Genomic DNA, 26,876 nt, shown 5'->3' with positions numbered 1-26,876 from the left:
TGCTCAAGCAGAAAGTGAAGATAATATTTGCTTTGCATTTTTCATGTGAATTTCATGTGAATTTATGCAGCCTGTGTTTATTTGCCCCAAACAACGTAAGCTAGATAGCAAAGGATGTACCAACTGTATGTTTGGGTGTGTCTTTGTGTCCAGCTCACCCTTTTTACTGAAGTCACCAGAAAATTGAATTATTTTTGTCATTTTTCTGAATCCTCTGTCCTTAACTCTGTATATTTATGAAGTAGATTAATTAAGCTCAACTTGAAATGTTTACAATGTGATGCTTCTTGTGTCATTTGTGTCAAACTGGGCAAATTTGCATCAACTTTTTGCACCTTTCTATTGACTTTGTATGCAGTCAAGCTGCTCATCACAGTCTGCAAACACCATATGAATACAAAGTAAGACACACCTTACAAATGCTTTTGTCTATGGTTGTGCTTGGGTCTAAGCTTTGGAGAGACTAATATCTTATTTAATTGTAATTATGATTTCATAATGCCTCCACAGTTGAAAAACTATAGCACAAATAGCAAAACACAACCACTACATGGCTCACGCAGACAAAGACACACAGGAAAACACACACAGAAGCATCTTACTCCCCTGTAAGCAATGATCTGTATCTGTGCTGCTGGAAAGAGGCACAGAGACAATGGGTTAGGTGCAACTCCATTGTGAGCTCATTTCAGAGTCTAGTTGCACTAAGAACAAACGACTGCTCTCTGTAGACTCTCGGAGATATTGCTGAAACAACTCTTGTGTTGCAGCAGTAAACAGTGATGAGGGTGAACAATAAGGTTCATCCAGATTATAAACCTCAAATATAACTCTGACTGTAGAGTTCCTTTAGCAGCTCAAAACTAATCTGAATACTCTCTGAAGCTTTTGATAATCTTTCTCAGCATGTTGTCATCCTTCTTTGAATCATCCCACCTCCAGCATAAGAAAATGTAGCAAAGGATATTTAACAGGCCATTTTATGTTTCGGAGAAGAAAAAAAAAACACACATCAGAGGCATCTGGTCAAAAACATGTTGTCACTTTAGGTAGACTTGTCACTTTATACCTCTTTTAAAGCTTTTACATGAATTTAGTCTGTTGTCTAGTGTACTTATTCAGTGACCCACTTGCCAAATCTTGGATAATAAATAGGTTCAGCTTGCTTTATCTTTTTTTTCCAGAAGTAAACAACAGGATCATTTGTTTTTGGATGTCAGGATGTATATCCAAGCAAAGACAGGTAGACAGAGACAAGACACACAGAGAAAGAAGAAAATAAAACATGAGACAAAAGCTTGGGTGGTTTTTGAACACAGGACATTGAATTTACATGTTATGCTTAAGATCTTTAAGCAAGACAGAAGAAGCCAAATACCCAGAGCACCTATTTACAATTGTACATTATGTTTCTCTCTAGTTTAAGCACCCTCAACCCACAGATATGTGTCACATTCGTATGTCATCACCGGATTTTTCTCTAAGCAACAGGGTCATTTTTCATGCCACAGCCGCTGCCCAATCACAAGCTGAGGCTGCACCCTTGACTCAGCACTCGTTTTACCGTGCCCTGCCAACCTAATCAAATTTTTCCATCAGCCCTAACAGTTATACAATTGTCCATGGGCATGCCCTGCCAACTCTTCGCTGACATACCATGCACCGATACCAAAAATTCACTGTTAATACCCATGGCCTTCCAGAAATGTTGTCCTTGAGTTTTCTTGAGAAATGTATGAGACATGTGGAGCCCAGTGAGTGTCTCAGATACACTGACGCGTACAGGTAGTCGTGGCTTACATTCTGAACAACCACTGAAAAATATTTATTTTACTTAAACCAACAAGACAAGATAGGCTAGTAATCATTTGGGTAATAATATATAATTTCAGTTCCTTGTGGGCATGACAAAAATTAGATGATAAGACTTACATGCAGTGATGGGTACATTAGATATGCGCCACAATTAACTTTTAAACAATGAAAACATAAAAAAACACAGTCACTGTTTCTCACTAGAGTGCACTGTATATGTGTCATGTCAGACAAGTGCATTTAATGTATTTTCTTTCACATAAAAATTGTCAAGCATATTCTAAAAATATTTTTAATTCTACATCGTTTTCATTTTTGCTCACAGTCTTCATTGCCTATGTCAGCCAATTGTTACGTATGTTGGTGCATTACCAGTGCCTATGGATGCGGACGTGCACATGCATTCTCATTTGGGTGCACAATTGTGCCCAAAATGGGGATGCACTCATACAAACATTGCTCCATAGCACTACCAGTGGTAAAAAGTGCCTCAGGGTACCTTTTAAGCACCAGCATTATTTAACAACAGGGTGTGTATGCAACAGGTAGGAATCCCTTAGTAGAATGAATAACGCATGTATTGTCCCAACTTTGCACTAACTGTAAACTGAAAAGCCGTTTGTGAAGCGATATTCCAAATTACCATGATTTAGTATCCCATATTCTAATTTATTTTAGCAACAACATGCAAGTACATATTTCTTAGATTGAGCCAAGGCCGTAGCCATGGAGTCAACATTTGGGGGACCAAATCTGCCGAGGGGTCTGGGGGTATGGAAGTCAATATATTTGAAATTTGAAAGCTTATTTCCTACTTAATTATATTATATAAAATGACCAAACATAACTATAAAGTATACGATGACTATGCAATGAATGAAAGCTACTGCTGTCTACATGAATTACACATGCAGCACAACATAACTTACTGACACTTTACTCAGACTTCTGAGCTATCTGACATAATAAACATGATAAATAACATAATAAAGACACTAACATTAGTTGAATACACCTGTGAGCTGGGTTCTGATGGGGTACGGCAACACCATCTAAACAAACTACATGCAGAACTGCAGCACACTGTAATGCGACAACCAGATAACAGTGGCAATTTGTAAAGTTTATTTATGATTAGGATTACATTTGGCAATGATTACTTTGGTGATGCGGGGTTGCCTGTCACAGAAAAGCTAAATCAGTAATTTAATCAGTATATTGTATGTGCTGCTCCCCCCCCCCCATTATATATTATAATTAGGTTTGAGTAACAATATGTTTTTTAAATGTTAACCTGTAAGTCCACATAAAATAAGGCACTCAAATCACAAATCACAAAATAATTTTGGCTCAACATAAACCCAGTAGTTTTTAATGCAATGATTTTTTAATGTGGTTAATTTTCATGTATTATATTTAGTTACTGAGGTTAAATAAAAATCACCTGAACCAATGTATTAAATTCAGCTGTGGTTGAATCCATCTTCATGTGGTAAGCCACCCAGATGCTCCAGTCACAGCACCATGGGAACATTAGTATGAGTGTAACTAGCACATGAACCACTTTCAAGTAGTGTGGTATGTTTTCAGGGTGTCAGGTGCCATGTTTGCATTAAGTTAGTGTATGATATCCCTGCCTCTGAAACACACCTCCCATTATTTTTTCATTCATAGAAATGACACATGTATTAACACATTTGTTTCTTAAGTAACAGTAAGAAATAGGTACAAACAAGCAACCAGATGCTGCACCTCTGTAGATCAGATGAATTTAAGAGCTGTCGCCACAATCAGTTTTATATATTTTGTGGCTTGTATGAAACTGCGCTCCGTACTATAGGTTACATCTATTATCTGCCTCTGTGATGTGCACCTGCTTTGTAAGTTGTGCAGTTCAGTGAGTGATGATACGCTCGGCTCAGTAATGAAGTCTTTATGAAGCCAAATTAGAAAGGTCCAAACCTTAAATAAATGCAGCCACTGATTTAATAAAGTTACATGATATAATTATTGAATTTGTATTGTGCAATGTGTGTATGTGTGTGTGAGACAGACACAGACAGATACAGGTCCTGTTTTTTCGCTGTTTTCTATTTTTTCATGACTTGGTGTCAGTATATTTGAGCAGCACAAAGGCAGCCCTTGCTTGCTGACACGCGTCTGCTAAGAGGTAAGGCAAACATCTGTCTCCTGTCACAAGCCTTCACATGCTTGCTTTTGCCCAACAAGCTATGATAAGCCACCATCAGTTCAGAGACGAGGCTGCGCGTGATTGTAAAGCAATCTTCAAGCACCAAAATGGGCGAATGGGCTGAAATGAAATTGAAAATGAACTTCTAAAGATGTAAGGTAGAGGTAGGATCAAATGTTAATTAACTCCACTGTTTTAAGCTCAAAGGCCACTCAGGACTCATCCCGTAATAGCAGTCAGTGCTGCTGAAGAGATCAGTGCAGGCAGTCTGTGGTCCATTATACTCCTGCTGAGTAAATCAAACTACTGTACACGACTCTCAGGCTCATGTCTCTGGCTTTATGAGCGTCTCATGAAGCAAGCTCTAACAAAGCAAAAACCATTATGCAAAGGGGATATTCCAGAAGAAATGAAATAGCATGTTAACTAGATCTGTTGGATAGAAATTAAGGGGGAATCAGGGGTTTTCAAATATATTGCTCACAGAGAGGCATCATTTTTATCTGTGTAAAGTCTTCACAAAGCACAACTGACTTAAATACATCTTACATCTTACAATTAAAATAAAGCAAATCATTTTAGATCAGCATCACAATTCAATAGTAGCAATCTCACCATTAACTCTTATTCAGATGCAATATGGGCTGAGTGCGAAAAAAAATGTAAAAGGGAAGACAACCAAACTGAAGGGTTAATTGCAGTCTTTCCCACTGTCCTGTCACTGGTAGTTGACATAAATCATTAAGCATGGTTACACTTGGATAAGAATAAATTCTTGTCTACTACTCTGGTGAAGAAATGAATTGTTCAGACTTGCTGCTTTAGATCTCTTAAATGTCTTAGCAACCCCGTACTTTAAGCAGTATATAAACATTTAATAAATGGTTTATCACACACAAGATTTACATGTTTATTAATGTATTTGTCAAAGGTATAATTCCTCCTCCTGTGGGCACCCATAGTGGAGGCTGGTGTATAAACAGACAATAGATGATATGGTGAAGCACTGTTGTAAAATATACAATATGTCTCAGGAGAATGTATAATTATTATATAAACACTTAAAAATGTCTTTACTTCTGAGTACAACTGTGTTATGGTGTGTTATAAAGGACTTAAATGCCTAAGTTCTGTTTATAAATGCTCAATTGGGGGAATTAAAGTCAATTTTTTGTGCCATTAAGTGTAATCTTGGCACTTCCTATACAAACCACATACAGAGGATCCATGCTAATAATAAAGGCAAGATTTGAAGATAAGTGCACAAACACACACACCTTACAATGCATTACCCACATTTTGTCGAAACTGATTCAAAATATACAATTAAATGATGCCTAAATAGTCACATTGCTTTAGAGTCTTTTACTTTCGTTATTCTGTAACTGTATGTGCTTCTCTCTGGCTCCGAACATTGCATCTGTGTCTAAAATGTCTGTCTTCTTCATTAGTAATTGATTTGTGCTTGACATCTCAGATACATTTTAGACATGTGCACCCAAGTCAGGTGCAGATTGAAGTGTTTCAGTTGTTGAATCATCCTGATCTTGTTAGCTGTTTGGTTTGAGAAAGTATAAGAAATGTTGTAAATTAACTGATATCAACTTTTGCAATAACCTGCTTTCTTTAATATCTCCCAAATTGCTTTCTAATGAATCATAATCTATTACGTTTCTGTTTTTCCTGATGTTGTACATATCCCAATCTTTGTTCGAGGATCAAAGCTACAACATGCTGCATATTGTCTTGGATTTCACTTATTCTGATTTCATGAAGTAGCTGCAGACACTAATGATGTTGTAAGGGCTTTGTGTGTATGCAGAGTCACATTTAAGAGTGAAAAATAGATATGTGCCAGCTTATGAATTTCTGTTTGAACCTCCTACCAATTTAATTTAGCGATAGTGTGATGCAATTACAGCTTTTTACATTTTAATATAAACAATCTCTCTGTTGAAATACAGCATAACATGGGTCTGTGAACAATGCGCTATAAGCTATAAATCAAACCGTGAAAGAATTACATTTTATATTTAATCTAATATGAACTCTACCTTAATAATATAAATGATATCTTTCTCTAATTTAATTGGCACTAGCTATGTGCATATTGCTAATATAATTCTGGATTTCCATATTTAATGATGCATGCTTTTCATGGTGAATTTTACTTAGAAAATGTCGTCTTTAATGAACCTTAGAAAAATCTCTAATAGGCATAATCTCAGAAAATGTAACTTCTTTATTTAAAAGGTTCTGGGGCCAATTTTGCTGAGTGCAGTACTTAAAATCCAATAGTTGAAGTCTTGGGGAAGCAAATGTATCTATTTGTAAAGGAAGAATGAGCAAATAGATTGTAATTCAAATGGCAGAGTACAGCAGCGCTGGACTTCAAACTCCAAATGCTTTCATAATTCCTGTAAGAGGAAATATGCATGCACATGCACACTTCATTTCATTAGAAAAGAATGGCCTTAAGGAGCAAACTAGCTTGTACAGATACACTAAATGTTAAATAAAACAACAGTGAGCTGTTGCAAAAACTCCCTTGAGCAGAATTCAATCATTATTAAAAATGATAACACCAAATAATTGTATGCAAAGTAGTATAAAGTTGCTGTTTTGGTTTACCTCAAAGGCAGCACTACTCTTTTAATCTAAACTGCTATGAAGAAAAGTCTCCATGCGTCTGGACATGTGTGGCATGGGTGTGTGATATCAGGATAAAGATATGATTTCCAGAGAAAGGTGTTCAATGAAGTTCTGCACTGGTTGAGTGGACAAATATGCTCTCCCGGGAAACCGTCTGTGCTTTGCGCTTGAATTAAACTCATGCTATGCTGTTACATCTCTTTTCTCTTTTTACTGTCTATCCACACCCTCAAGTGGAAATCAAACAAATACTAAACACACACAAACACTTCAAATTGGCCGCACATTGTGAGTGGTGATATAGTGTCCAAACACACTGCGTTTAAGTGGTATTTATATAGTCAAAAATCCAGTGTCCATGACTGAGAGACATTAACACCGGACACGAGCACGGGAGAAAGACGGGAATGAAGAACTCTGCTGAGAAAATGAGAATAAATGGATGTCAATCTCCATGTGGAATTGGTAACCAATGATCCATTAAGGCAGCCTTTCCACAACAGACAGACAAAATAGCCTGAATTAGAAGTGCCTGACATTTCAGTTAATTGCGCTAACCATGTCAGCTCCACAGTAGCTGCAAACCAGGTTAAGTCTTCACCTTCTATTCACCATATGAAACAGGAGCAAAGGCCTTGTGCAGGGCTGATATGTGCAGGGATCACTGCATGCAAATGATGAATAAATTAAGTGCAACAGAGTGGATTTATATTTGATAAACGGGTGGATAAAGCAAATGTAAGCAAACACTATAAAGCTGCTTAAAGCATACATGTAGTTTTATCTTTTATGAGCAAGAACAAATCATCCTGTCATCCTAGGGTGATGCAAAAATTGGCCGAGACCAAAAAAAAAAACAAAAAAAAAAAATTCTCTTTGTTTTAATATTCACAAAAATCCAACATGAAGGAAATGCTGGAGTGGAGTGTATGTGGAGGACATTAGAGTATGTGAAAATGAAAAGGCTAAAGCCATCCAGGGCGCAGTTGAAAAAATAAATGAATAAAACAAGAAGAATACAAATTTGCAAACTGCTCAAATTGTATTCTCCTATTATTTATGCTTCTTGCTTGTTAGCTAAGTTGTGTACTTGTATTATTTCTCATAAGCTCTTGTTCTTGTTAGTAAAAATGATAATCAATATAAAAGATAGTAATATTTTTTGAGGGGGATGGGGGCCGCAGGGGGAGTTTGCCCAGAGTGCCAAATGTGCTAGGTCTGGCACTGGATGAGGACAATATATGTTATATGAAACAGCAGATGTACAGGCTTAAATAAATTTGTAGTCTGCGATGTAAAAAGAAGAGCCAAGCCTCTTCTCCTGACCAACAAAAGAGAGCACAACTTGCTGTCATGAAAGCAAAAGGTTTATTCATGTTTGAAATTACACAACTACCACAAGGAAGACTTTTCAGTCCAGGGTGTAGTCTGGTTAGAAAGTAACACTAAACATCTTTAATACATTAGAATCACTGCCACAAATCATTTGTCATGACTTTTTCAGTTTCAGAATCACATACAATAGAAAAAAGAGAAAAGAAGTTTTGAACCCTGTTGAACAGAGCTGGAAATGTACAGTTCTGAATACTGAAACCTCTATGCATTACATTTTTTATAATGATTTTTTTTTCTCTTTTTTTCCCGCATGATTTAGTAACAAGATGAGCAACATTCAAAATGTTTTTTTTTCTTCTTCTGCAGTATTTACAACAGTTTCACTGTTTGGTGTTAATTTATCAACAATGTTCATCGCGCCGTCTCGTAAAAGCCACAGACCAACAACTTCTCCTTCGCCCCCCTCCACCCCCCCACCCCGTCTCTTTTTCATGGTGTTAATATTGTTATCATTTTCACTTTTTTATTTTTGTCATTTTAATTTGCCGTACAGCAACGGCATTTTATTAAAAGATTAAAATATACATTAGATTACATAGAGGATGAAGAGTTTACAGTGTTACAAGATGTAATCAAATTAACTACATAAAAACATTAAATAAGGGCAAAAGAAACTATGGCGGTGATATTGTTTAGAGGTAGTAAGTGAGCACTCTAAGCTACAGAAATGTTGGGAATGACTGGTTTTCATGAATTTGAATGAGGTAATAAAGCTGTGTATTGATTGGTGGGATGTATAATTACTCTTAAGCTATATTATGTACAACTTTTCCCTGTGTAACGGGGGCCTGCTCCTGTGTGTGCTGCGAAGGAATGATCTACTGTTTGTTGATAAGCAGTACAAAAAAAATGTTTACATATGTACATACTAAACATCAAATTATAAAATATGGAATGGTGTCATGTTATAGTCAAGCAATCAATTACACTTCTTTATGTTCCAGAGTTTGAATAGCCATTTCCTTCTACTAATGTATACGGCTGTAAGGCAAAAATAAATCTTGAAAGTAACTACAAAGCTGCCATTGAGCTGTCAGCGGTAGCATTGTCGAGTTGCTGGACAAGATTGCGGGCACATTACAGTCAAAGAAACAGCTGCTTTAATCTATGTATTGTAAGAACTGAAAGAGAATCCAATTATCAAAATGGGAAGTGGTAATTAAATCAAGAATCAAACAAATGGCCGTTTAAAATGTCACATTAAATGCGCGAGTGTCATCCGGTACTTTAAGTTCAGAGGAGCTAATTATCCTGAAAGTTTACTGAGTATTGTACATGTGTGTGTGTATGTGTGTGTATGTGTGTGTGTTTGTGTGTGTGTGCTTACCCCTACGACAAACAAATAAGAGTATACATCTGATTTATGAAGACAGAAAGAAAACACTGAACGATCAGGAAACACTGGGTGTTAATGATGGAGGATGTGTGTGGTGTGGTTCTTGGGAAATTTGAAGGTACAGGAAAAACCAATCTGTCGTGAAAAGTTTTTTCTTTTTGTATTATCCTCTGCAGTTGCCAGTGAAAAGAGTCCATGCCCAGCTCGAGGCGAAGATGCATTAATAGCGGATCAATTCGAGGTATCGGAGTGCACACTTCCGGGTCCTTCTGTCGGAGATATTACAGAAGACGGAGTCGTTGCATCTTGCCATCCCCCATTAGCCTGGGACACAAATGGGAAAAGGTTGAGATTACAATCACACACTCTGCAACATGAGCTCGGTACATTTTTATCCCCAAAATGTAACACAACACTCCAAAAATGGAAATGAGACTTATAGATTCTGGTTGCAATCATGTGTCAACTGATATCAAAATGTTTTACATACAACGATGCTGTGTGATTAGTCTCCGCATTACAGTAGCATCAGCAAAGAGGCTCTTGGAAACAAATTTGTCTCGTGTCCCGACCAATGGGAGCGCTCCCTGAAATCAGTGTCTAAGCAGATTTCGGCAGTGGCCGACAGCTTGTCGCTACATATTCTCCTGTCAGTCAAGAAGAGGGAGGGCTCGGGCCGGGTGAGGTGGGGGGAGCTGAGTGAAAGTGACAAGGCAGGGGCCTCTCCAAGAGAGCCAGTCTTAGCCAGCCTGACTTTGCTTTGCTCCAGGCGTGACCTAGCCTTTACTGGATCCTTCTACGTCACCACCAACAAAGCTAAAGGTTAGTCTATGCTAATATATCTATGCGGAACTTTCAGGTTTGTCGCTACAAAATGAGAGCCACAGTTTGGCTCATTCCAGATATTTTATTACCATTATTTTGTTTCTGATTCTCTCCTGTCATGGTTGCTCAGTGCCGTCAGTTGCTGTTTTAGCAGGGATGATGCTGAGCTCTGGTAAGCCAGTAGGCACAGGTCTACACTGCACATGGAAGTGAGAAACCTTGTGAGAAAGTGAAAAACGCTTGATCCTGGTAGGAGCTGACATGTCTAAAGAGCTTATAGCAATAAGGCTTCAGCAAAGCCAAAATGACACCAAAAGCATTGGATGCTGGCAACAGCCCCCACCATTTGTTTACACAAAATGTGCTAATTCTTTTTCACACAAATAAATATATATATATATATATATATATATTTTAATTTCAAGTAACACTGCTGCAAATCTAATACCTTATTTTTGATGCTTAAGCCTTAAATAATATTAAACTGTGAATATGTGCGCCTTTTACCCAACAGGCATAACAATATGAAGAGAGCAAATACTGAGGTTGTGATCCAGTGCGGCGAGAGAGCGAGAAAGAGAGAGCTGTCTGACACTATTTCTCTCTCACTCTCACTTTCTCTCTCTTCATCCTCTCTCATCAACGAAATTAATCTTTACTCTGATAGCTTCAGATTGCGCGCTGCTTTACAAAAAAGGAGCCATATCAAACCTCATCAAGGAAGATGGAATTCATGTCGGGAAAAGGGCTGCGGGCGATCACATGTTCATATTTTATCATGAAGATAAGGCTATGGAAAATTCTGTGAAGCATTTCAAAACAGCTAAATGCAACAGATACCGTGCGGTGGGGAAAAAAAAAATTGGGTTTGACTCTAACAAAGTATTAAAGGTGTTTATTTTTATTTCCCCGCTGTGTAATGTGTTTTATTAAAGACAACTTTTAATCATATCAGGTGACAAAGTGACAAGATGCTATGTCTGCTTTGGGAAGGTTATGTCTATCTGTATCTGCCATGAGTGTAATGCAATATAATGCACTGCACCTTCATGGAATGTAATTAAAATATAACCGTGCAGCTCATTTTGATAAAAAAAACAGTAACTAATTTCACCTTTGCTCAGTAACTCTACTTACATTTAACCCATGTGGACTATACATCGTGTTCCCCCCGAGAGCATCATTGTATCCTGCCGTCTGACTGATAACATGGCGCAGGGTATCCACCTGAGGGGACAGACAAGGTGGACAAGCTGGTCAACTCAGTGTCTCAAAGCAGGTCAGCACTAACTGTAAACATGCTCAGTGAAGCAACAGATACTGACTAGTGTGAAATCACAAAGGGACTCCTGAGACAGCACATTTGTAACACAGCTAATAGATTTTCTAATGAAACAAAGGCATACTGACGTTACTAGCATGCTCAGATCTATGACATCCTCTATTATGGCTATGAAATAATAAACAAAAGCATAAGTTACAATAATATTACAAATATGTATGTTTAAAATGAGCATTTATTTTACTTAAATCATGAGTAAGCGTAGATTTTTTTTTCTGCATGGTTGCGATTGTGTTGTGCAGCTGCGTTAAACTTACAAAATGGAAGACATCAACAACAAACAATAACAAGATGAGACAGGAAGATAGCAATATATAGAATACAGAAAAAAAGGGGAAAACACAGTACCAAAAACCCAATACCAACCCAAGAGTTCAAGTCAAAGCCAAATGCATTCACAAAAATGTTTAGATGTTTGGAATAGTAACCAGGAAATTGCTTTGCGGCATGATAGCAGTGGGGTGGGATTATATTTTGGCTGCCAAAATATTCCATCCAAAGCGAAATAGTCAGTAAACACTTTAGTCAATCGGAGGTTATGGGAGGCCTCGCTGTTGTAATTTGAACTGTCCCGTTCGCATGGGCAGCGTGTTTTTTTTTTTTTTGTCTTATTTTCTATTTTAACGTGCTTCAGACTGCACTGTGGATGGCTCAGTACACAGGCAAGACAAGGACAGCTCTCTGCGCTGGTAGTCAGGAACTGTCCCTGATTGTTGATCCTACCTGTGACTGTACATTGGCTCCGACTTGTGCCCCTTGGTAAGAATCCCCATTCAGACTCTGCATGCTCAAGAACATGTCCCCAGAGTTTGGGAGGTTAAAAGAACCTGAAGAACCTGGAAAGGGAGGATGTAAGTAGCTGAATACATGAGAAGGCTATAAAGGGAGAGCACAGACACACACAAATACACACACACACTCACCACGCACACGTCTGCATACACAGACCCAACTCAAGCAGACAAATACACTGAGGAAAGACTCCCATAAAGCAGGCAACTACAGGGATGAAAGAAAGTAGGGAAAGCAAAGAAATAAACAGAAGGGGACGATATGCAGAGGGACTGAGGAGGATCTTTTTTTTCTAACAAATGCAGTAGACACAATGAAATGAAAATCACACGACACAAGGGGGGGTAGGGGGCCGGTTCTATATGTGGTTGGTCGCTTAAGCTCCCAATTGTTCCACATCACCTACTTCCAATCTAACGTTGGCAGGGAGGTATCACATGGTAAATGACAAGGACAATAAGAAGCTTATGAAAAGACCAGTACCAGTAAACATGTTGGTTAAAAGAGTGTTTTTGCTCTCTGCAGAATCCAGCTGAAACTCTTCATCTTTCATCTGGAATCCTGGGTGCAAGAAAAAGGGACCACTTCATAAGCTTACCACACCCCGACGCAGGTCAACCTAGTCCAAACTCAGCATTACATCACTCATTAAACCGGACTAAACAGGCTTCCTGTTTTGACTCTTATTCAATATGAGCTGCATATAATGCCATTCTGACATAATACTATCACTGTAGGTAAAATGCTGCCAGCAAATTATGCGTCATTTTATTTAGCAAAAAAAAAAAGCACTACCATTCAGTGGGGCTACATACCATTACATTACAAATGACAGGAAGTTGACAGAAAGTCAAGGGAAAACAAATCCCACTGGCATCCTTCTGAATTCTCGTTTTTATTTATTTATTTTTTCATTTTGCCAAAAATACATGTGTTCTCGGTTCACAAGTCAGGAACGCTCTCTTTATGCATGAGTTTGCTTGGCATCAACCGTCTTATAGACAGGAGACACTGTGATCCCCAAGCTGGGAGCAGAGCCTGTCACTCTTGGCTGTGTGAATCGTGCATGAGAGAGTAAGGCAGGTAGGCAGCGGGTTAAGGGCTGAGGTAGAGGGCAGATCTTTTTTTTATTTTTTTTTGTCTATATGTAGGAGTGCCTACCGGAGTTAGGTGTGGTAGGGGAGTTGGCCTGGCTGTTCTGCACTGCAGCGGCTGCAGCGTGTGCCGCATTTACAGCAGTCTTGGCAGCATACAGGTTGGCTTCTTCCTGAAACTTGCCGATATTTTTCTTGTACCGGATCCTTTTGTTGCCAAACCAGTTGGATACCTGTGTGGTAGAGCAGAAGGAGGAGGAGCAGAGGAGTCAGACGTCAAGCAGCCACAGCACCGTGCACTGAGCAGTGTGATTGTTTCAAGATGTCATGTTTGGGTCCATCAAGTACCCAATTCCCAGCCCCTGCAGTAATGTCCGCCGGGTACACAAGCTAATTAAGCCATAATCAGGAGCCACTTGTGTCTTCTCATGGATGGGAGCATGACATGCTCTCGGATCTGTCTCCTGACAAAACTAAAACACAAGGGGCTCCTATTGCACAGACACTTAAGTCAATGTATTATATATATTTCTCATATCAGGGCTGATATCATACAAATCCTATCATGTCCCCGTGTGAATATATATATGAATATTCATATTTTACCCTCTAAAGAATGCTCACTAATTCCAGATCAGTGAGTCTAGGTGATTGACACTTTATGTAAATACAATTACAATTAGTTCATTTAGGCAATTTAATTTTATAAGACAGTAGCAAATGCAGCCTCAAATAATTTATTATATGTGAGACAGTATGTCAAAATTAACATAAACAGAAAAACAGAAAACATTGTAAATATCTGTGTTAAATATTTGACTATTATTCTTATAATCTGATAAACTGTTGATCTTAATTAAATGTACATAAATGCTTTCATTTTGAAAACAAGAAAACATTAATACGGCAATGTGTGTGTGTGTGTGTGTGTGTGTGTGTGTGTGTGTGTGTGTGTGTACAAGCATGCTCAGTGATTCGGGGAGCAACTTTTGTTTGTAATTATCAAAAACAAGAGTTAGAGGGTAAAGACCTGCAGACATGTGAGGCAGTAAACACAGTTTGTCGGGGCAGTCGGTGTTAATTGATGTGTTTAAAGAAAAAATAAATATTTTACCAAAGTAGAATGAAACTCTGAAGGCACAAGGAAGTTCAGATTAATGTCTGCAAGTGTGTATATTCAGATTTAGAGCAGTTGCAAACGCTAATTTTGTTGAATTGAAATGATGACACCCAACATCAGTCAGACACTGAAAAGTTGGGGTGAACCTTATGTGTGAGTGCTGGCTCTGCAATAACAGTGGAATAATAATGAGATGATGCTTGTTTTTAATGGTTCTATAAATTAGAGTGTCTTGTCGCTGTGCCGCTGCCCCCCTCTCAGGCCCTGCAGCCCACGGCTGGACCAGCCAAAGAGCAGCTGCCCCTAATGACGCTTTATTTAATTTCCACCCATGTGCTTAAATTTTAATATCCCCAGCAGCCCGCCAATGCTGTGGCGTAAAAACTGACTGGATTTGCAGGACATCAGATCATTTCTATCCTGCACGTCTCTGTGCTCTAAATCTTTAATATCTAGGCAATTAAAATTAATGACCATTCAGGCGAGGCCCACTGTTGGCAGGGTTTCCTTGACATCAATTGTTTGATGGGTTTACCTAGAGGTTAAACTAACAAGCAAGGTTTAATTGGAAGCAATGAAAGCCCTGGCCATCATCCTTTTTACTTAACCTGCTTATGGTGGATTGTGGAGCCAAAGACGATGCAATATTCTCTCTGTTTTCGACAGCTCACAAAGTGCCCACAAACCCCCCGAAATCATAGAAAATGTTTTCTAAAGCTCATCAGTCTGTTTAATTTAACAAAAATGTTTGTGCAAACAGTGTATTACACAGAACTGCATTTATGTCAGCTGGGGTGTTTGCACACGAAAACATATTTGTCTCATTAAGCCTGAAAGTTGACAGTGGTAGTGATGTATGCTTATTCTACCATTATATATTGAAATGTGATGATTTCAGAAGTTAGGAACGATTGAAGAATAAACTTTCAGTACTTTACTCTGCTCTTGTCCTTTCTGATGAAGTGTGTTATGACTGTATTCTGCCACTATATGGTGTTACAAGCCTGGACAGACTCAGCAGTGTTGGCATTGAACCCTCCGGATGTTACACCACCCCTTCTCCGCTCTACAACGCACTTCTCTCTCCTGCCCACTGAACTCTGGCTTTAGTGATTCTCAGGTTCAGCTAAATATTGAACAAAATGCGCGGCACTGTAAGGTGTGGAGCACAACCCAATCTACAGAACTAATTCCCTTTTATCTTGTGGCAGGCCATGCATTCAATTGACTCCTATGTGTGGTGAGAGCCAGGTTGTGAGATTGAATTACCTGACATCAGCAGCCTCAAAGGCAGCGATTGTATAATGACCATGCAGACTCCTTGCAAGAGCCCAATGCTGTTGCCTCCATCGCTGCCCACTAGTGAGGCCACGGAGCTGTAGTTAATAATTCAAACTATTTCATCCTATTTCAGGTCAATACTCCTCACTAGTCAATGTAAGGCAATGCATGGTCTGTCTATGATCTTAATATATCTGAGCTTACAATGCCCTGAGCCTTAAATACAAATACAAAGGTGGGCTCGCTAGCTGTGATACCATCAATTATACAGGCAGCATTAATAATGAACGAGAGCTCAAGTCTTAGCTTCTCTAAATTCACCATGATCTGAAATATTGAAAAGTGTCGCTCAGAAGAAAAATGTCAGCAATGTGAATGAGTCTCTGCGCAGGAATGTGCCTTAAATGTTGAGGACATTATATCAAATATGGCCTCTGTAAACCCTGACACAAACGACAGCCATCCAATCCCATGCCTTCATTCAGGAGCCCAGCACAGCGCATGCAGAGTGACAGAGGGAATAACACTGCACCCTGCATAATATATCATAATGTCAATAGCTCATCGTACTTTCAGGATTCAGCATTACAAGTTAGGCAACGCTAGGTAAGTTTATCACTGCAGCATTTAGATAAAACACTGGATTTGAGCTGCAGGGATCTCCTGAGGTAGAGAGGCTTTGCTCTCAGGGAAGTCGACTGTGCATCACTTGCATTTTCAATGATCCCTGTTGAAATGATGCAGGGTATTTCGTCAGCGATGATGTATCGAGCAAAGCTGCGGATTGCTATTGGCATACCATTCACGACGGATGGTTTTTACTTAATGAACCGCTCGTGCAATCAGCAAAGCCCCGCAAAAAAAAGTATTTTGTGGGTGTTTGAAAAATTACTTAGCTGAGGCCCTCAGAGTGGCCGCAGCGAGCAGCGAGCAGCGAGCAGCGAGCAGCGAGCAGCGTCTGACTCTGAAAGGCCGGGGCCACGGTAAGGAATAACCCACTTACGGCATCACGTTGAGCCTCCGACTTTGTTACTCACTTAAAATGAGCCAAAGCACTAAGAATAAGTCAATAAGAATGTCTGCCGTGGCCTCAGCCGGTCGAGGAGTACGCCACTAATGGGGCCTGAGATGAGTTCAAGTGAATTTTTAAAAGCCCTCTAATTTCTGCATAGACTGATTTGTTCTCATGGGAACTGGATTGGTGGCCTGTGTTTTTTTTTTTTTTGTGCCAGGCACTCAGAACACAGAGTGGAGCTCCATTTGTGAGTGTGAGGGTCAGTGGCCGTTTCTTTAAGCACTACAAGCGGGTGGGGGGTAAATCATCTCAGAGCGCAGTTTGAAGATTGAAAAGACCACACAATTAGTCGACGCTCTACAACAAACAAAAAAATAAATAATGTGGTGAACAGTAGCCAAAAAAGTAAAATTTCATGTGACACATTTGTACACACATAATATGGTGAGAACATGGGTGTAAGCTTAAAAAATATGGATCAATTAAATCTGTGTTCTTGTGTGACTTACAGGTGGGATGTAAATGCTGATTATCCACTCTTTTTTTAAATGTCAATTCAAACTTGAAACACTGCAATTCATAACATTAGCATTGATCCAGTAGTGTGAGGGAGGGAGGTTCTGTGCAGTGGAAAAACTTGTGAGGCTATTACATACATGAACAGAGGAGGTACAAAAAATGAAAACAGTGGATCAGGAGAAGTCATGACATACCTGTGATACTGTGATGGTGCTTCCCACCCCCTGAAGGCAAAAAAGAATGGGCTTTTACAGTATCTGACTCTTCATGACTACACTCAATACCCCCTTCCCACACAGAAAAAAACACGGCAGATTATTGTATAGATTCACGTTTCTGTGATATAGTGTCTCATGAGGACAACCATAGAACAATAGAGTATCAAAAAAAATCTAGATAGTAGTCACAATCATAGCAAGAAAAAGAGAGCACAGGATAATAATACTCTGGATGTGGGGGTTAGGTGTGAGAGATATTGCCTTCAGGTTTACCCAACAAGCAGGCTATGCTATATATAAAGTGGGAAAATATAACTGTGAATTAGCAGAGAATCCTGCAAGGTCACTTGAGCAGCAAGCATACAAATAAATAGCCGGTATCATCTAGTGTTTTGAAGCACCAGACTTAACTGCTTTTCTTAAAGTAATGGATGATGCCATTTTTCTTCCCAGCTTATGACCTGAGCGACTGACCAGGCAACAGAGAGAGCACACATGGTGGATGGGAATGAGAGGGGAAAATGGCAGGGGACCCAGTGTTGTGGGGCAGGGGGGGCGGCTAAGGAAGGACAGCATAGTGCTTTGATTGAGGCCGAGATGATATAGGCCTCCCCTCCCTGTGGCCCTGCTCTGACTGACTGGGACCAGCCTTGACTGAAGCATCATTAGGCAGCCACAATGTCAAGGTTAGCTAAGGACATTGTGTCTTGGTGGTGTGACCTACGGTAACTATCCCTCTAGGCTTTCCCACCCTGATTACCCACCAGCTACTGTTAGATGAGCACTACCCACCTGGGAAACTGTGATGCTGCACTTCTTGGCCAGCTCCTCTTTAGCCTCTTCGCTTGGATACGGGTTGCTGAGGTGCGAGTAGAAGTATTCGTTCAAAATTTCCGTCGCCTGCTTGCTGAAGTTTCTCCTTTTCCGCCTGAGTGGGGAGCACAACGAGAGAAAAAAGGCCGAGTGAGCCTATTAGTGGGGACCAGCATTAACTCATCCATTTGGATCGCACAAATTGCACAATCAATCTCACACATAAATGGTGAAAATAATGAGGAATGGGGCTCTAAGGGCCCTCAGGAGCAGGATATCGTGTCCTGCTCCAAGAGTCTCGTCAACACACAGAAGAACAGACTCCGACCAATAAACTGACAAGCACACAAACACACGCACACACAGTCACAAAACACATACAATGTTTAATTTGGTCTGTTGGTCTCCAATCTCCAGTCCAAGCGTGTAATGTGCGGAGTTTAGTGCAGCGGATGGGTGGGCTTTGTGATGGAGTGCAAAGCCCAGTCGGAGTGCATCTCGGTACATTATAGAAATCACGGCATGCACAGTTGAGCATTGTTCCTGAAGTGCCACAGCCCCAGGGATCTCCAGTAGAAACAAGCGAACTCTAACTAGATCTGGGTCCCCGTCCCTCCCAAGGGCACTACTTATCATGTTGTTGAGCATTTGCTTATTTTTGCCTTGTTTACTGCGCTTCACACAGGCAGTGGGCAAGCCAATGTGCTTCCACTCGGCTTGTTTGGCCCGAAACTTGTACCGCTCTCCACCGAATGCCCACAGTGCACCACACTGTTAGTCATTAGAGTAATCCACAACACCTGCTGATGACCTCCCCTCCATCCATTACACATGACTCGGCCCCCATTTCATTTGGTCTTAACTGTTCTCAGGTGCGGGGCCATGATAGTCTTGGAAATGGATAATGCATGGAACATGGACATAATTAAAATCATGCATCTCTGCGGTGCTCATACTGTGTGCTATGCCAGAAAAGTGGGAGAAAGAAACAAACTTTCTGACCTGCACACAGTCTAAAAATGACCTCGCCCACTGGATTTGCTTATATGGGTCATACATAAGCAATAAAAGTTTCCAGATACCAACACACACACACACACACACACACACACACATACACATATATATGCTACACGATCCACTGACCTGGCATCAAGGAATCTGGAGCGCAGGATCATGACAGCCTCACAGGTGCTCTGTTTCAGTTGCATCTGGATGGAGCTGAATTTACGGTGAATGATTCCCACCATGCGCTCAATCTCTTTGGGAGAGATGGGCCGCGTGCGAGACTGTTCCCTCAGCAGGTTCATCACATGGGTAGTGAATTCGTTACATGCCTGCAAAGTGACAGAGAGACACAAAGTGCAGCCAAAGTGAGTTCTGCAAATGTCCCAAGTCACAGCAGTGAACTTACAAAAGCTCTTTGACTGATATTCTAAAGTTGTGCACATTTTTCATAGCGGAGGTTTATTACATGAAAGCTCTTTTTGTTAAAAGCTTCCACAGAGTGCCCTGTTTATATATCACAGTGATGACATAATAGGTGAAGTCATCTCTGCATATAAATGCAGATTTGCAATTTGGCTTGGCCCTAATGCAAGGCGAATTTAAACAGCTTTTCGTTAAACCAGTAGTTCATACATGATTAATTAGAATAACTCATTTACGTAGTGCACACTTTAGCTCATTACTCTGAGTAAAATTCGTTAAGTATTTACATTTAGATAATTAAAACCTGGAAACACCCTTAAGAAAGATGCATTTACTCCGGGCGAAGTGTTGTGTGCCCCCGCGTACCCACCTCCTCTCTCAGAGAGCACCGAGTAAATTAGTCTAATTTACCTCACCGGCTTGCTGAGGCATCACTGTTACACCTTCTATTTTCGCCCATAATGCCTGTGTTTAATGGCGAGCTCAAAGTGCTAGGTGAAGGAGCTGATCATACTTTCATTTAACACAGATGACTAAGGTTCTCCTCTGGATCTCTATAATCAGCTACAACACAGTGAATAATGCTGCAATTTTTTTCTCCCCAAGCTGATAACACATTCTCCCCTATCATGCATATTCTCTGCAATTTTCTTGCTAATGCAGGGAATAAGCTGTTCTGGGTGTTCTGAAGGGATGTGAAGTATAAAGTACAACTCAATAGGTCCATTTGAACGCAGATTGAAATTTAGAATAGCTGTTAGTCACATGGTTATTTAAACCTTGTGACTGTGAAAGCAGAACAAAATTGATATAACTCTCTTTTTCTTGGAAGTGGTGCATGGAGAGCCAAAACCTGAATCCTGACGCTGTTCTTGCAAAGACTCCCCCTCACCTGTTCGTATTTCTCCAGCTCTGTGTGGTAGATCTGTCTGATCTGGGTGAGTTTGGCTCTGTAGTCGGAATGTTCAATGGAGTTGTCGGCTGCCCCGCCGGAGGCCGCGGCTGCAGCTGCGGCGGCAGCGGATCCGCCACCTTTCTCTGGTCCCGCCACGCCCTCTGCCAGCAGCATGTTGTCTAGGCGCATGAGCTGGGGGTCTGGGGGGTCCTCCTCTTGGGCACCACGGATGCTGAGACCTGCAGCAACACACAAAACATGGACAGCGGGTAAGTTAATGTCATCCAGTGATATTAAAACTGGATAAAATACTACCAATGATGAAAAATTAAACACATCAAATAAGGGCAGGCTGGATTGTTAAGAGCAATTAAAAGCATTATGTCTGCGTAGTCTGCTATAGTGTGATGTTTCCCCTGCAGGTATGAACTGGGTGCCTCCTGTGTATGTGCTGTGTTCCTGTCGCCCATGTCTATGCCTGTTCTCTTTTATTTACACACTGCGCTGCACACTGTGTGTACGGGAAGGCTGACATGACAGCAACATCCATAAACTGACAAATGCTCAATGGTGAAGTGGCACTTCTACTCTGCGAAAGGATGCTAAACAGAAAACTATACCTCCAGTGAGTGTCTCTGTCTTTGACACAGTGAATGCTGGGAACTCCAAAAAAGTAACCTCATTTCTATTTGCTTATGAGGTTTGAATCTTGTATTATTTTACTATCCAGACTTTGCAATATTCTAAGAAGTAATAAAAATGTGCTGGTGAAGTCAAAATCTACATACGGCAAAATGAGCGCGGAGTCAATTTTATGTAAACTGCTCATTCATGAATTCGCTCTCAGACCCTGCTGTTTATTTCCTCCGGTTTTCTGTCTCGCCGGTCTGTCAGCAAGTCGTAATCACCCAGCAGATAGCGTACATGCACACCTTGATGCATTGGCAATGCAGCCACAATGCCAGGCTTTACAGAGAATAAACAAACAAAAGAACACTGCGGGTCAGAATTACAACAAAAACAAGCTGGAGCAATCCACTCTAATAAGTGGATAAAAATGTGACTCAATGGGCAGTAAATACTGAGTGGCTACTCGAACGTTATGATTACCAGAGTTGTTTCAATTCAATAATCCCTCCCGCAATTCAGGGATTTTCAACAGCTCATTACAGCTTCATTAAGATATGGCCAGCCACTGGATGCTAAATAAGAAGATTAGTGGCTCTATTGTGTCAGCCAGTAGGCATGCAATCAGAGGAGCCCTTTTACCATGCTTTGACCGGCTGACCCTGCACACCATCCACAGGAGGAAATACTAGAGGGAAAGCGCTCCTTTTCTTCTGTCTGTCTTCCTACAAACACATTCCTGAATAAAATAAAATAAAAATTAGGAAACACATCATTTTGTAGCCACTCCTCTGATGTTTTCATCTTTGTTTCTGTTCGACTGCAGCGCCACTGAAAAACAAATTTGCCTCTATTTATGGATCGGCTGGCTTTGAGTCTTTTAGGTGTAATGGTGTGAGAGGAGTGGATGAATGTGGCTATTTGTGTTGGAGACATTGAGATGCTGGACAAGGCTCCATCAGGCTTCGCAGAGCCAAGCCATCCATGTGGACAATATGCCGCTGCTCCACTAACCCTCATCCACATCGCACTGCATCTGCGCAACTCCACCCAAAGCTCTCGTTCTGGACAGACTCGACTGTTTCTATTCCAGTTTGTGCAGCACCAAAACAAAATGGCACATGATTCAAATGTTGACTGACCAGACGCCTGGCTACATATCTCAACATGCTCTAATAGCTGGTGGTTTGTCTGCCACTACAGCTCATATTTTCCTAATTCAGTATTTACTCCCACTCTCTGATTCAACTCAAGCTCAGCAGGCTGCACTTGCCTTTGTGCTGCGGGTGGTGGTAAGTAGGTAGGCATGTTTTTCATGTCAGGTATATTAAATATAACTCTGGGACGCAGCGTACATTTCCACACCAAACCCAGTTGTCACTTTCACTCCACTCACTCTATATCCAGGGGAAATGCAGCTGAGGGAATTTACAGGGCTTTTCAGCTAAATGGGCATAAATCACCGGTTTCATTCAAACTAAATAATCACAGGCCATAAAGAGCTACTAGTCTCTTACCATATATTACCACAAAGTTCCTGTGTGCAATAATGTGGCCATTCAAAGGAAAACAGAGCGAGACATTAGAAAGTGACATGTAATCCTGTTAGTCCACTGACATGCGGAGTGGCCGTGACATTTTTATCATACGTGTCCATTTCTATTTGGGAAATCAGCGGGATAAAAATGATTACTGCGCTGCCCTGAGAAGCAGACGGCCCCTGCAGGAGTCCACCAGGGTGTATTTGTGCCACAGCGGCTACGCCTGGCCATTCATAACGCACACGTTGGGAGGGATGATGCGTCTGTCTCAAGCACAAAAATTAGAAAAATAAGAAAACATAGCCTAGAGTAAAAAAAAACAATAAAATAAATAAATATATATATATATTTTTTAAAACACGTATCTTGCTGTGCACCTTTGTTGGAAGAGCTACAGATTGCAGATTCACTGTCTAAGCTCGGCATCATCACACGACTTCCACAAAATAGGCTCCAGCGAGATAATATCTTTAATTTGCTGTGCGGTTGACAAATCTGTATAGTAACTTGCAAAGCCACAGTCACATTCTAGCACTGCAATGCTGCTTGCCTGCTCAAATCTTTATCCTGTTTTTGTCTGACGATATGGGTATTAAAACAAGTTTGGGCACCCGAGTTTAGCTCTAATCCACCTCCACAGTCAAAGTGGGATTAATCTCAATGCAAAGGGAAAGTGCGGGAGTCGTGTCACCTTGGTAAAGCCTGCGAGCAATTTGAACTTAAGAATGAAAAATCTATATATGGTCTGGTTATTTCACAGGTCTCTGATGATGCAGGCTCACTTAATTACCAGAACGAATTTAATGATGTAAAAGAGAAAAAAGAAAAAAAAAATCTGAAATTGTTATAATAATGTAACATGTCCTTAATCTGCCTCGTTTGTCATTCGACAATACAGGTGGAGTAGCTGGGGAGAAAGCACTTGCCTATATGATTGTTCCTCATTTCTCCTCTGTGGCTGAGACAAAAGGAGACACTGTGATTAATCCATCCCTATCAGTCAGAGGTGGTTCTTCTTTTCATTTTTTACAGGTTTCACCGTCCGTATCAGATCCAAGGAAGTAACAAATTTGACAGATAAAGACAATGCAGCCCTTTTCTCTCATATACTCTCCCCTGTTCTCTGTTTATAATCATTTCCGGTTCTGGGCTGTTGTCTCGTACATCATTCCCTGCTTGAAGCCCTGACAGTGATCTGAGCACTGCCTCGGGCCGCTCTCCTTTCCTCCCACCTCTTTTTCCCCCTGTGCCCTCTTTTATTCTGTGGGCTTAGCTGACCTTTGGCCCGCTGCTTGTTTACTCTCATCACTGAAGTGTGAGCAGGAGAGCCATAAAGGCAGAGCCCTGCTGGGTTAATGTGGCCTGCTGAAGAGGGAAGGGGTGGCTCTGGGCTTCTCCACCTCATTCTGCTGCACTGAATGCACTGTCAGATGCCAGACAATACACTAGAAGAGCAGCGCTTTTGTGCAGATAAAGCCAGAGATTTCTCTCTTTTTGTATTTTTTTGCAACACTTTGAGATACCAAAATGTTGCTGCTTGCTGTAAAGCCTTGCCTGTTTAACTGTGTTTGACGATACACTCTGTTTCTCCGTTACTTCCACCACTGTTTCCAAAACATCCTGTTCATTACAAGTAACCCTGACCTCATGCAGCTCCTCACCTACCCAGTGCCTCCAGTGAAACGGCTCCGGCCACGTATCGACACTCTGTTCATCTAATTGCATTGATCCGCAAAGGTCTCCCAAAGCTAACTAATCGAAACAGAATTTATTTTCTGTCAATATTTGCAAAGGTCATCTCTCTTAAAGCCGTGGAGTAGACGGTGTGAGCAGAGAGGCGGCTCGGAGGAAGAGGAGGAGGAGGGGGAGGACCGTGGCATCTAGCCTGTTACTGAGGCTCGTCCAAGGTGAGCTTTAACTCTAGTTTGGCACTCAGGATCCAAGGCTTCTAATCCACCGTGTTATTAAAACCCGCTGCCAAAGCAACACACTAGAGACTACAGAGGGCTTAGAGTATCCATTTCACAAAGAGGCCAGTGTCACTACAGCCGCGTTCCACGTCTCCTTTGACTTCATATCATCTCCTTTGTCGTGGCGCCTGGATCAGTGACTTTCAGCTCCAGAAGCGGGGAGCTGGATCAAATTACCATTGAAAATCTTTTGTTCTGACAAATGAAACATAAGGATCCTCTTTCATCGACGTTCTTAAAGGCTTTTTTAAGCTTGGCCTACATCCACATGGCACAAAGAATCTGAGAGAATGCCTGCGGGCTCTCTCTAGCATGTACAGTAATTAACATGCCATTAACACATTAATACACATTAACTATTCCCAATGTTAATGGCAGAGTAATTACCATACCTGATACCGCACTGTGGGGAAGCCAAAGCACATTTGCCACTTTGTGTTTCACTTTCTTTGTTGAGCGAGTTGAAAAGAATCACTTGGAAAGATGGCTCAGTCTGCTTTTCCTCTGAAAATATCAATGTCAGTGCATGCGTCTGCCTAACCCAAAAGGAGCTTTTACACACATAATGTAGCTGCTCTGATTTGACTAAAAACATACCTGAAAGGAGGAAAGTTCTCATTGAAATCCACTAAGGACTGGCTTTAGAGGTGAGGCTGAAATACTGGAGGGGACAGAGCGTCTGGTGATTAAATGCGGAGCAAAAGAAGGCAGGGAATGGGCCCTAAACTGGGGAATCCCTGTCTAGAATGATGATGTATTTCCTCCCAGTGCGGTGAGTGATAAGCTAATCAGCCGCGCTGACAGTGAAGTGTTACAGCCCCTCAGTGCTAGGTCAAGACTTCTCCCATCATACACCACCAGCACACACTAAACAGACAGCGCACGGAGGTGGTGGTGGGGAGTGGCTCTGGTCAGAAAAGAAGATCTCTGTCAGTTCAGGTAGCCTTTGTCCCTCGATGATGATGAGCCCACCCCCCCACCCCATTCCCCCTCCATAAGAGGAGGCTGTGACAGCGGGGGCGAGGGGCGTGAGGGGAAGGGGGAGGGGGAGGGGGCTTGCCACTCTCGACCCACGACTCCAAGACATGCGGGGAAGCGGGGGTGGGCGAAGGGGGTGGGAAAAGACAACCCAAACAAACATCTTGAAGACATTTTGCCAAGCACACCAAAATTAATCACTGTCCCATGGTGGCACTGACATTTGTGGGAAGTGACACACAACATGACAGACTAGAGGGAGAGGATGAAAGGAGAGTGAGGGAGGGTGGGAGGGCTGGGTAAACAAGAGCCACTGTCACTCGCTGTGATCATGCCTGTGTGTGCGATGTGTGTGTTTATATGTGGACGTGTGAGTGTCCCGCTTTGTTTTACTGCCCTCTAAGACTCAATGTGGGCAAACGGCCAAGTGGTGTAGTGATGGCTGACCAGGCCTGGCGGTGGCGGCCGCACGCAGCGGTTGGGGAGACTGGCCAAATGAGTGGACAGGACCTCCGCTACAGATCAGCACACTGACTGACCCTACAGGACACATACAGCATGGGGCTCCAACATAGGGCTCACATGGTTCACATGGTCTGCTAGTCACAGAATGAGCCGCAAATCGCTGAGACGCTCGCGTGTTATTCGGGCAGACATCCCAAATCTAAGATGAACATACAGGAAAATATACTCAGTAAAACAGTCAAAGACTATTTTAATATCTGTGCTGTAGGTAGACTTAGACTGTCTCAGACAGTTATTGTATCTCGTGTTTCAATATTTCATTTTATCCTCTTATATTGTGTTAGCATGTTTTGCTTATTTCTTTTCTTCAGTTTCATTTTATATTTCATGTACTGATGGTCTTTAGCTGCTAGCCTCAATTTGCTGCAAAGGTAGGCTGATTTGTTATTCAGACCCCAAGCAAATAATGCAAATGTGGCACTGAAAGCCACTTATGAAATACCCAAAGGCAACTAATCACTCCTCCTCTCGTTCCAGCCTTTCTGCAGCCTCCTAATTAGA

The 26,876-nt window shown here is 41.2% G+C and overlaps 1 protein-coding gene across 9 annotated transcripts in view; it reads right to left on the bottom strand.

Annotated features, from left to right (window-relative positions):
* Nucleotides 1–8,007: 8,007 nt before the first annotated feature.
* Nucleotides 8,008–26,876, bottom strand: part of pbx3b (pre-B-cell leukemia homeobox 3b) — a 59,939-nt gene continuing 41,070 nt past the window's right edge. For 2 of the 9 annotated variants that reach the window (XM_033619488.2, XM_033619489.2), the window contains exons 3-11: nucleotides 20,732–20,973; nucleotides 19,555–19,745; nucleotides 18,388–18,523; nucleotides 17,572–17,601; nucleotides 13,510–13,675; nucleotides 12,832–12,909; nucleotides 12,280–12,392; nucleotides 11,352–11,441; nucleotides 8,008–9,713 (exon numbers count right to left, since the gene is read on the bottom strand). In XM_033619488.2, coding sequence (XP_033475379.1) covers nucleotides 9,621–9,713; nucleotides 11,352–11,441; nucleotides 12,280–12,392; nucleotides 12,832–12,909; nucleotides 13,510–13,675; nucleotides 17,572–17,601; nucleotides 18,388–18,523; nucleotides 19,555–19,745; nucleotides 20,732–20,973 — 1,139 coding nt within the window. In that variant the 3' untranslated portion in view covers nucleotides 8,008–9,620. The remainder of the gene's footprint in view (nucleotides 9,714–11,351; nucleotides 11,442–12,279; nucleotides 12,393–12,831; nucleotides 12,910–13,509; nucleotides 13,676–17,571; nucleotides 17,602–18,387; nucleotides 18,524–19,554; nucleotides 19,746–20,731; nucleotides 20,974–26,876) is intronic. The other 7 variants (XM_033619490.2, XM_033619491.2, XM_033619492.2 and 4 more) reach the window with 4 other exon arrangements.

This window comes from Epinephelus lanceolatus, chromosome 9 (assembly GCF_041903045.1).
Source record: "Epinephelus lanceolatus isolate andai-2023 chromosome 9, ASM4190304v1, whole genome shotgun sequence".
Lineage (NCBI taxonomy): Eukaryota > Metazoa > Chordata > Actinopteri > Perciformes > Serranidae > Epinephelus > Epinephelus lanceolatus.
This window is presented reverse-complemented; position numbering and strand designations above follow the sequence as displayed.